Raw genomic sequence first — 12,274 nt, 5'->3', positions numbered from 1 at the left:
GAAAAATATATAACTTGAACTCATCTCATATATATATAATGAGGTAAAGCCAAAAGAAAGAAGAGTAATAGACCAAGAGCAGCACAAATAGAATTTTGGATTTTTGTTCACGAGAGGTGTGAACTTTGAGATTTGGAAAGGAAAGCAAGCAGCACAGGCTACCTTGAAGAGAAGTGTGCTCTGTTAAAGGCCATCGACAAATATAGAGCAGAGACTTTCTAGAAAGGTTGAAATCACGTCGTATTTTGTTGTTAGAGTAGAGGGGTAAAATTGGATTTTACAGAAATTATAAAGGGTAATTTAAGGAGAAGGCATAAATTTTTCAAAGGTAATATTTAAGATTGAGTTAACCCATTCATTGAAATCCCCACCTATGTTAAAAACTGATTGGTGTTTTAATTCAATAATAAAGAACTACTAGTCGCTAAACCATACTATGCACTAGAACCTACCTATTTGTGAGGTAAACTAAAATAATTTTATAAAATCTTAAATTGATTAAGAAATTACATCATTGCATGATTTGCTCTTATACGACTTCAATTTATGTTACAATTTGATGAAGAAGAAACGTGTTGTGGGGGGTAAAAACTCCTGAATAAACATTTGGGTTTTGGGCCTGATTGGCTGGTACTAATTTGTTTTTGATCATGGCCTCCAGGCCCACAAGTCAGTCTGCATTGTAAAGGTCCGAGGAGTTGTCCGAGGAGGAATGTATCCTCGAACAGGCCCGGCAATGACCCTAGGACTTGCTAAACGGGTTAAAGGCAGGATTTTGGAAAAGCTGATGGGTAAGAGGGTGATCCAAGTACCCTCTAGAAGCAAGGATGTGAGAGAAATATCTAAGGAAAATGATGCTATCTCCACATTAAAGACCCTTCTACCTCCCTGGCCACATTAATGGGGAAATGACCTATGACCAGTAAGATTCAGCCTCCGTGCTATTCTTTAAAGACTTTAAGAAAGTGGTGGATGAGACAAGTATCCAAGGGGAAGATTTGTATAACATGTGGATGAACTAGTGAAGGAGAAGTATATAAGGAAACGAGAGAGGAAAGAGAGGGGGGATCTACACTTTCTACTGAGAAAAAAACAGGAACCAAGAGTTGTAAACTTTGGCATAGAAAGAGGGTATATGTATACAAATCGTCTTCGGCTTACGTCTGAGGAGGTTTCTTTGTTGTATTCGTTCACCATTTGCATAGATTGTGGCACTTTAGCCTGCTAATCAAACTTCCAACATCCTGAACCTAAATTTCAAATCTACACTCTACAAATCTTATTGCATAAGGCTCATTGGGCCTGAGCTCAACATTTGTTTTTGGGTCTGGGTACAATTGTGCACTTACACATGCAAAGGCTTACAAAAAATTTTAAAAAATTAGATTATTCACTGTTTAGAAATTATTAAAACAAAACAAAATATATATGACTACAGAAAAATATAAGAGAAAAATGTCAAAGGTTTCAGATATATATATATATATATATATATATATATATATATATATATATATATATATATATATATATATAATGAGAATAATATATAGATTAATAAGGACATAAAAAAAATTCATACAATTCTTTGTTAATAATTGATGTTTTGTGAGCTTGCTCTAATCCGACAAACCCAACCCCACAGTTACTTTATCAACAAGAAATCTCTTTCAACTTTTAGATGGATAATGTAGAATTGTAGATAGAATAAAATATATATTGCCCACCATACACATGTTTAAACTTCCGTGCAATTTTTCTCAAAAAAAAGTTTCGTGCAAGTCAATTTTTCTTAATAATTTTGTTTTAAAAAAATAATGATGATGTGGCAAACTTTGGACAATTTTTGTTATAAAATTTTAGTTGAAGTAGAATTTTCAAACTCTTAAAACATATGAGGTTGTTGAGCATGGTTGAAAATTTAATTTATCACAGTAAGAACCAATAAGAGTAGCGAATAATTAATGGAATGTAAAAGTTTTACGTCTCTTGCGGGTTACACAATCTTTGATATGAATTCCGAACTTCATTAAGTAAATACCCTATGGGACTATCAGTGTATTATGCTTTGGGATAATCTCATCTCATGCCGTTTTATTAGGTTAATTAGAATGTTTGGCATTGATTGAAAATTTTCAAGCTTTTAAAACATGTATCTTATAGAATTTTACTTAAACTAAACTATTGTAATACTTGATAAGATAATTACAAGAAATAATAAATATATAAGATGTAAGTGCACAATTGTACCCGGACCCAAAGACAAACGTGGGCTCAAGCCCAATGAGCCTTAGACAATAAAATTTGTAAAGTGTGGATTTAAAATCTAGGTTAGGGATGTTAGAAGCTTGATTAGCCGGCTATAGTGCTGCAATCTATGCAAATGACAAATGAATATGATAAAGGAGCCTTCTCGGACGTAAGCCGAGGACAACTTGTATAATACTTCTCTTTCTCTCCCAAAGATTACAGTTCTTAGTTCTTTTGTAGCTAATTTTCAGGTCCCCCCCTTCTTTCTTCTATTGTCTTCTTAAATACTTCTTCTTCTTCCCTATTTCATCCACGTGTCACACAAATCTTTCCCTTAGATACTTTTTTCATTCACCACCTTCTTGAAGTCTTTAAATAAATAGCAGGAAGGTTGAATTCTACTATTTAGAGGTCATTTTCCCATTAATGCGGCCAAGGAGGTAGATGCAGGGTCTTTAATGTGGTGGTAGCATCTTTTTTCTTAGATATTTCTCACACTTTCCTGCTTCTAAAGAGTGCTTAGATCACACCTTTATCCCCCAGATCTTCCAGAATTCTAAATTTCTCAACATGGTATAGTGGGCTAAATAATACCTGCAAGAGTACCAGGTAGCTAATGTTGTGCCTCTAAAGCTTACTCAAGATTTGACAGGGAGTTGGTCTCCCCATCAAGTTCACTGTACAAATTGAATGTGGTTGCTGCTATTTTCTCGCATCAAAGGGAATCAGGTGCCGAGGATTTTATCCAAGATGACAAGGGGCTAGTGGTAGCTGCGTTGAGTAAGAAGATAAGTACTCCCCTTAGAGGTTGAGGCAAAGGCTTTTGACGCTGATCTTCAATTGGCTAAAGATGTGGGTATCTATGATCTCACTTTGGAATAGGTAACTCTCTTATTATTTATCGTGCTTTTGTTGTTATGTTTCCTTCTCCTGCTTTGGTGGCTCCTATTACTTATAGGATTGGGGTAACTTGTCATGAGTTTTGTAGTCTAAGGTTCTCCAATGTACATAAACGAGCCCACCTTTTAGCAAAGCATGTTATTAGCATTGTTAATTTTTCTATTTGGATCGAAGAAAGTCTTTATTTTCTTGAACAAGGTCTTTATCATGATGTAATTTCTTCTTTTATTATATAAATTTTCTAGTCTTCCTATCAAAAAAAAAAAAAAAAAGAAGACAATTTCGTCTTGTTCAACTCATTCATGCATCTTTGCAAACATTCTTAGGTAAAATGCATTAAAACCCTTAGAATTGTTATGTTGTTGTAGTTTGACCCCCTTAACCTTTGTCCCCTAATTTAGTACATAAACTTTGTTTTTATACCAATAAACTCATTCTGCCCGTCTTTCAATTTTTATTTTTATTTTTATTTTTGGGTATCAAATGCTTAAAAAAATTGCACTAACCCCTAAACTTTTAGGCTCTTGCAGTTTGCAGTAAGACCATTCTATTTTCCTCTTTCTTTTTGTTTTGTTTTGGTTTTATTCATATTTAAGTACAAAACCGTTAAAATAGGCAAATAGTGAACAGAAGATTCTTTGCACTAGAACTAAAGTTTACACTTTACATACAAAGTGTGTGTTTGGTAAAAATTAAAAAGTCAGCTTATTTTAGCCTATTTTACTATTCAGCTTACTTTTGCTACTATTCATGAGCCCACTGCGCTTTTTAGCATTATTTTATAAGTCTCACTATACTATTTCAACTAATTTTACCTTTATTTAGAGTTCCTTCAACAAAAAGTTTTTAGTATCAACAAAATAAGTAAATCTCAAATAGATCCTTGAAAAATAAATCCCCCTTTATTTTTATTTTTTATATAATATTTATGCGCAACATTTTTAAAAACGAAAAATTTTCTGAGCATAAGCATTTCGATTAAAAAGCAAGAACATCGAGGGCCTTTCTGTAACTGAACTATCGCAAAGTGTGGACGATAGCAGCAAAACTTTTTGCAACTGGACTATAGCAACCATCCACAGAATGTGTGCTTCAAATGAGAAGAGAAATTCCAACCACCTGCTTAATTTCCTCACAAATCATGATAAAAACTATCAATAAAATGTCTCCAAATCGCTTGCCATCTTCCATCTTCTTCTTGTATATATTCTTGTTTTGTTCCTCTATTGTATATTGCTCCACTAGAGATATTTTGAAGCATGGCGAGTGGATCATTGACAACGGTTCAACTCTTGTCTCCGCTGGAGGAATTTTTGAACTTGGATTCTTCGCCCCTATGAAAAGCTCAAGCACCAAAAGGTTCGTGGGGATATGGTATCACACATGGGGTCAACAAGCAGTTGTATGGGTTGCTAACCGAGATGAGCCAATACTTGACGGTTCCACTGGAGTTTTTGGAATTGCAGAAGATGGCAAGCTCAAGGTATGGGATAACTCTAGTTTCGGAAGAGAATATTGGTCTCCAGGTCTTGAGAAATCCTCGTCCACAAATCAGATTGTAAGACTCATGGATTCTGGAAACCTGGTCTTAAGCGAGGATGTTCAGTCAGCAATGATTCTGTGGGAGAGCTTCAAATATCCAACTGATACATTTCTTTCAGGCATGAAGATGGATGAAAAGACAAATTTGGTCGCATGGAACGGCTCCAGTGACCCGGGACCTGGTCAATTTACATTTAAGCAAGATGAAGATGAATCGGGAGAGGGTACCTACGCTATCAAAGAAAAGGTAGGTTTTCACTGGAAAAGTCCAGGTAAGTTCTTGAAATCGGAAAAAATGCCTTATTACATAGCCAACTTGTTATCAAATTTCAGCACAAAAACTAGTTCTAGATATTTTAGAAACACAAAAACATCTCAGAATTATAGTAACGCAAGGCTGGTGATGCATTACTCTGGGGAGTTAAGGTTTCTGGTCTGGGATATAAAGAATCAAAATTGGTCCTTGCCATGGCGGGAGCCAGAAAACAGCTGTAGCATTTACAAAGCTTGTGGGAAACCTGGGAGCTGTAACAACAACAATTGGTTAAGGTGCAAATGTTTGCCTGGGTCCAAGCCTACTGATCTTAAGAAGTGGAATTCTCGAAATTTTTTTGATGGCTGCACCAAAAATTCGACATCATGTGACATGAGTGGGACATTCTTGAGCTTACATAGGATGAAAGTGCGCGATCCAGACACAGATTCCGAGGTAAAAGATAAAGAAGAATGCAAAAAATTGTGCGTTGGGGACTGCCGGTGCCAGGCTTATTCATATGAGGTAACTGAAAGCACGCAGAGAGGTGGTACTTCTACAAGTAGTGCCAACAAATGTTGGATTTGGAATGAAGATCTAAGCGATCTTCAAGAGGAGTATGAAATCGGTCGTAACATCTCCGTTCGCGTTGCCAAATCCGATATAGGTATCTACTCCTTGTACAAATTGATATATATATATATATATATATATATAATGAGTATTGTAATTAGGAAAGCTATAGTTTTGGGACTCTAGTCTCTAATTGGATATAGTTTTATTTTTTATTTTTTAGACTATATAAATATATATATTATATTACTATTATAATTATTATATATAACCGAAATTTCTGAAATTTTTACAATTTTTCATGTTAGCACAATATTTAAATAAAATTATTATTTTATTTAAATAAAATTATTTTTGTTTAGTCTAAACTTAATAAGGAGTGAAACTCTATCTTTCTAACAAGTTCAACTTAAACTCAAACTCATCATTATCCTACACCTTATGTGGCCGTTGAAAAACGTGACTCACCTTTATCAACAATTATTAAATGTTGAAATATTATTGAAAACTATTGAAATAGATGTTGCCTTGAGATAAATTTCAACGGTTTGAAACCGTTGAAATAAGTATAAAAAAAAAACTAAAACAATACCCTTTGTTGTGAAACTAAAGCGTGGATATAAATACATTGAAAAAGCTCAAGTTTGTTGTAGTGAGTATACAGAGATATTAAGACAGAGTCACACTTTTTGTATGTATTCAAAAAGCAATAATTATAGAAATTTTTTAAAAGGATTATTGATAATGAATTTTACAATGAGCATAGTTCTATCAGAAGTTTGTTAGTGTGTTTCGATGAACTTATTTTCATAAGTTTATTTAGCTAACATACAAAAATATAGTTGTACATTGAATAGGATGATCTTTCAAAAAGTTATGCATTCTATTTAGTTAGGTTGTGATTGCTATATAACAAGAAATATATATGTGATGGTCTAAGTGAAAGTGATATTGCATTAATTACAATTTCCTACTTTAATGTATTGTGAAATTTCTTTTAGTAGCATTGTTGACTGGAAATTTTTTATTATTTCTAAACATAATTTTATGTGTCACCTGTGAGTTGTGAGAGTGTCTATAGAAGTAGATGGTATGTGAAGTAGATCATTGCCATGTTGTGTTGCTAGACAAATTCATGATACTAATTAAAACATTTAGCAAGTGCCAAAAGTTGTGGTTTAATTGACAAGTTCTAGTGTTACCAATCGAGGTATTTACAGTGGCGGCTCCAGGATTATTTATCAGGGTGTTCCTCGGTGGGCTTGCTCTGTTACAATTTTTTTTTCTTCAGATTCTCTGTTACAATTTTTTCTTTTTTAGATTTAAGTTCGAATTTTTTTAACTTTTTCTTTTTGCTTGAAAGCAATGTTATGAATACCGTTTTGGACCATGTTTCGGTTTGTTTAGTAGAACGGAATATTTCAGTACAGATCTATTTTGACGTACCGTTTCAGGGTGTTTCGGGATTTTTAAAAAAAATTAAAAATAATATATATTTATATTTTCTTATACAACATAAAATTATTGATCTAAATAAATAAACCTCAAATAAAACAAATCATTTAGTTTTTCTTTTTTGACACTCAAATCATTTAGTTATTACATAACAATTACTGTTTTAGAATATTAAAACATAAATATGAAATTAAATAATGAAAAACAACAACAAAAAATAGTACAATAAGAGTGTATATATGTATATCATATTGGGAAGAGGCAAGACTCAATAAATAAGTTTGAAAGAATATTTTGTTAGCTTTTTGAGTTTTGTCACGTGGGTGGGGTTAGCAAGCTAAAAGTCTAAAAAACAAACTAAAGAAAAAACTTGACAAAGCAAAAACTAGAGTAAAAAAAGAAAGAAGAGGTAGACTAGCAGAACGTCTGAGACGAAGCAAAGAAGACGAAAAGGAAGAAGAAGAAAGGGCGACCTTTGCAATAGCTGGATTTGTTATTTAGGCATTCGACGCAAGTAATGACATGTTGTGCTGACGAGTTTGTCAGTTTAAGAGTTTTTCTTTTTTTCTTCTAAAAACTGGTACCAGCCAAAATGTAACAAATAATCTACCAAAATTTAATTTTATTGGCATAAAATTTTTTTGAGAGTGTTCCTGATTTTTTTTGAAGGTGTTCCTAATTTTTTTTAAAGGTAGATAAATAAATATTTTTTATTATATATATATATATATATATATATATATATATATATATATAAAGAAGAATTCAGGTCAGGGTGGTCTTGGGACCACCCTGACCTATATGTGGCGCCGCCAGTGGGAATTTAGGGATCAAATTCTCCCTCTCCAAACTAGTGAATTATCCAAAAATAATAATTAAATAAATAGACCCTTTACCATGTTTTATAATTCCGTATTAGCTAGCTACTATATATGTTTCTATTTCACTCTATACCTTTGCAGGATCAAGTGCACGGAACTGTGAGCCTTGTGGCACTAACGGGATCCCCTATCCGCTGAGCACAAGCCCAAATTGCGGTGACTCAATGTACTTTAGCTTTCACTGTGACATATCCACAGGCCAGCTTAGCTTCAAGGCACCTAGTGGCCCCTACCGAGTCGATAGTATCTATCCAATGGAACAAAAATTTGTCATTCAAGTCAAGAACTATACAGATAATTTCAAGTATAGAAATTCAGCAGATCTGGGGCTCAATCATTCCTTGCCATTTAGTGTGAACTATGTGAACTACTGGTTACCTGACCCTGGCAACTTGAGCTCTGAAATTACAGGTGTAGAGATTAGTTGGGAGCCACCACTGGAGCCTACTTGTATTTCAACCGCGGACTGCAAGGATTGGCCACATTCAACTTGCAATGCGACAAAAGATGGAAAGAAGAGGTGCCATTGTGCCCCAAACTTCCGATGGGATGTCTCAAATTTGAATTGTACTCAAGGTAAGGATGTTATGTTTTTTGCCACTGACAAATTAATATTGCTTTTATAGTGAAGAAAGAATTAGACTAGGCTGCTGGTATTGTTAAGGAGGCATTTACCTAATAAATTTTTTCTATCTCACTCTTAAAATTCCACTCTATATTGTTCTGCCAATTGCAACATGTAGTGTCTCATTTTTTTTGCCCTACTTTAGATTTTGGTTACTATATAAGAGGGGGGGGGGGGGGGAGAGGTGAAGTGATGGGTGACAGCTGGGAATTGTGGAACACAAAATGGAACAATAAGGCTTCGTTTAGAAGTTCATAAGGTAATGAAATAGAATGAATAAGAATAATCAAAGGAATGGAAGGGAGTGAAATGTATTTTAAGTAAGAGAAATGAATGAAATAGAATTAAGTAATCTTATTTGAATGTTTTAAAATAAATGAATGGAAATTAATAGAATGTAAGTAATCTTGTTTGGGAGTAACATAGAGATAAATGAATAGAATCATTTTATGACAATATTACTATTAGACCTCCTATTTTAAGATTAATGGCTGAATATATAGTGGTATTTTGAGAGTTTTAGTAAAAATATTCATCAAATCTAATTTCATTCTCTTCAATTTCTCACAATTATGGGAGAAATGACATTTGAGGTTTTAAGGAAAAAGAGAAGAATGAGTGTCCCCTTCTTCTCATTCCATTTTCTCTCACTTAAACTCCCAAAGTCCATTTTCTCAATTAAAAATCCCAAACAAAATAATGGGAAAATATTCTATAAAGATTTTGATTCCCTTCTATCATACTTGATTTTTTATTTATTTATTTAAAATTTCACTCCTTGTTGCACTTGTTCTTCACCATAGTGCTAGGAAAATTTGCACTATCCAGTTTCCCAAAAGTTTTTATTGTCCTTCTATAATAAATTCTATCTTTACCTTGCTTAGAAATTGTGATTTTTTTTTAATGATTATCTTACAGCAATAATGTACATTATTATAATTGAAACAATCAATATTAACATTATATATGACTGTAACCATAGTTATCAGTATATCAATCCGGATCTTAGGATCTTACGATCCTAAGATCCAACATCCTTAAACTATCCTAAATCTCACTAGAATCTCTACCAAGGTCAAATTCGTGTGGGATCTCAATCCAGATCTTATAAGATCGTGATCCTATAGCGATACTAAAAATCCTGTGATATAAAAGAGAATTAAAAAAAAAAAAAATCTTTTTTTGGGCCTTCAAATGGATCCCAAATGCCCAAAATTGATTAAAAAAGATGTAACAAATCGATTGTCTGTAACAATCAACATAAACATTATATTTCTTGAATTCGAATTTTTATCATTTCGATTGCCATTGGAGCTTGTTTAATGTCAAAAGCATAATGATGGAGAGTCGTATTCATATTTTACCTATTTTTAGCTCTGTTTCTTTCTTGTAAAGGTATTACTCCTCCGTCAATAGTACGTGGTAAACCTGGGTCATTAGATGAGGCTTCAAAAAGGAAGATGGCGTTGTCTTTGATTGTTGCGGTATCTCTTATGAGTGTGATTGCTTTCTCATGTACCATTATATTTATATATATATTGAGAAGAAAGATGGCCAAGAGGCAAGGTAATTGCTTTGCATGCTGTTCACTATATATGCATAATCTATTCTTTTGTCCATTTTAACTAAAATAAAACCATTTATTAGTTCTTTCCTGTAATTAACGTATATTGCTGTCATCCTAACTCAGAAAACAGAAACAAGGATAAAAGAAATAGAGTACTTCGCACAATGGACACTGAACGACATGTTAAGGACTTTATAGACTCGGGTGAGTTTAGAGAAGAAGGTGAAACAGACATAGATCTGCCATTTTATGATTTGGAAAGCATATTAGCTGCTACAGATAGCTTCTCAGATGCAAACAAGCTTGGACAGGGGGGCTATGGGCCTGTTTATAAGATAATTTCAGCAACACTGCCTGGTATTTTATGTTCATAATAAATAGATTCTGGTTAGTAGTAATTCGTAACATCGTGTTAATGGTGAATTTGGTGGCAGGGTACATTTCCAGGAGGAAATGAAATGGCAGTAAAGAGGCTCTCGAGTGCCTCTGGACAAGGATTAAAGGAATTTAAAAATGAGGTGGTGTTGATTGCAAAACTTCAACATAGGAATCTTGTTAGACTTCGGGGATATTGCATAAAAGGAGATGAAAAGATTTTGTTCTATGAGTTCATGCCAAACAAAAGCTTAGACTTATTTATATTTGGTTGGTTTCCTAAACCAAGCTCTTAATATCCACAAGTAATTCATAGATTAGATCTTATTTACTTGCTAGTGTTGCTAATATTGTTATGTTTAATGAAAAATGGAAAACCTTGCAAGATCCAAAGCGAAGCGTGCTTTTGGATTGGGAGATGCGCTTTAACATCATCTTGGGAATAGCTCGAGGGCTTCTTTATCTTCACCATGACTCCAGATTAAGGATCATCCATAGAGACATGAAAACTAGCAACATTCTTCTAGATCATGAGATGAACCCCAAAATATCTGACTTGGGCTTAGCGAGGATTGTTGGAGGCAAAGAAATTGAGACAAACACAACTAAAGTAATTGGAACCTAGTAAGTTTATAGTGGATAGTATAAAAGTTGATTCTTCTATATTGACGATTTTTTTTTTTCAATCTCCTAACTCTATTTAGCAAATGATATACATGTGCCAACCTAATTCCTTGATGTAATATAAATCCCCTCTACTGCAGTGGCTATATGGCTCCAGAGTACGCATTGAATGGAGTATTCTCAATTAAAACTGATGTCTTTAGTTTTGGCGTAGTTTTGCTTGAGATTATTAGTGGAAAAAAGAACACTGGATTTTATCGATCGGAACAAGCCATGAGCCTTATAGGCTATGTAAGTGTGATGAATTTTTTTTATAACCATTCATTCCTTTGTCATTTTCTACTTCATAATTTTGGTTTTGAATTTGTCTTAGGCATGGAGATTGTGGACAGAAAACAAGGTATTGGATTTAATAGACCAAACTCTGCATGAATCTTGCAATGTAGAAAAATTTATGAAGTGCGTAAATGTTGGACTCTTATGCATACAAGAAGACCCAATTGATCGACCCACCATGTCAAATGTTGTTACCATGCTTGATAGTGAAATCGCAACAGTTGCAACTCCTAAACAGCCAGCTTTTGTTCTAAGGAGAGGCCAATCTAGCACTTCTTCTAGTAGACCGGAAACATATACGGAATTAACTATTAGTTTAGAAGAGGCACCATAATACATGATTGTAGTTGTGAGTGTGTACTCTTAGTAAAAGACTGAAGTCTTATTATAGTAAACAATGAAATACTCTAAGATGTACAAGTGACTGCCTTTTTAATATACATATTATGTGTTGTATAAATAATATGAGTGTAGTACAAGTACAACAATACATTTTTTGGCCTAAGCCTATTTAGCTTATATTCTAACACCCCCCCCCCCCTCCTCTCTCAAAGTCTTATATTCTAACACCCCCCTCAAAGTCATGTTGGGTGGATGGAGGCTATGAGGTTGTTTTGACCCTAGTGTTAAAACAATTAAAGAATTTATGGCGTATCATATATGATGTCACAAATCGCACAAAATCAATTACAATGAGTCAACAAGGAAAGCTATCTAAGGGAAAAACCACTACAGGGAAACCTTCTAATGTAGGAGAAAAACCAAAATTATTTTAGAATATACATTTTCAATTTTTTTTTTTAATCTCATAGGAAATTGGATAATTGTAGAGTTTTATTCAGATAGGGATTAGTATTTGATTTTAGTTAGGATTGGTTTTCATTAGTTGTTAT

The 12,274-nt window shown here is 33.6% G+C and overlaps 1 protein-coding gene across 1 annotated transcript; it reads left to right on the top strand.

The window, feature by feature from the left end:
• Positions 1-4,234: 4,234 nt before the first annotated feature.
• On the top strand, positions 4,235-11,897 carry LOC142627479 (G-type lectin S-receptor-like serine/threonine-protein kinase At4g03230). The gene is made up of 8 exons (XM_075801349.1): positions 4,235-5,612; positions 7,936-8,430; positions 9,875-10,045; positions 10,170-10,381; positions 10,481-10,691; positions 10,808-11,045; positions 11,186-11,336; positions 11,419-11,897. The coding sequence occupies exons 1-8, from the start codon at positions 4,247-4,249 to the stop codon at positions 11,713-11,715; spliced, it is 3,141 nt and encodes a 1,046-aa protein (XP_075657464.1). The 5' UTR covers positions 4,235-4,246; the 3' UTR covers positions 11,716-11,897.
• The last annotated feature ends 377 nt before the right edge of the window (positions 11,898-12,274 follow it).

This window comes from Castanea sativa, chromosome 3 (assembly GCF_040712315.1).
Source record: "Castanea sativa cultivar Marrone di Chiusa Pesio chromosome 3, ASM4071231v1".
In the NCBI taxonomy this organism is placed as follows: Eukaryota; Viridiplantae; Streptophyta; class Magnoliopsida; order Fagales; family Fagaceae; genus Castanea; species Castanea sativa.
Note: the sequence above shows the minus strand (reverse complement) of the source record. Positions and strands in the feature narration are given on the sequence as shown.

Coding starts and splice junctions, on each gene's coding strand:
- LOC142627479 (XM_075801349.1), top strand. CDS start 4,247: ATGAGAAGAGAAATTCCAACCACCTGCTTAATTTCCTCACAAATCATG. Junction 10,692..10,807: donor CTTAGACTTATTTATATTTG/GTTGGTTTCCTA, acceptor AAACCTTGCAAG/ATCCAAAGCGAAGCGTGCTT. Junction 11,046..11,185: donor ACTAAAGTAATTGGAACCTA/GTAAGTTTATAG, acceptor CCTCTACTGCAG/TGGCTATATGGCTCCAGAGT.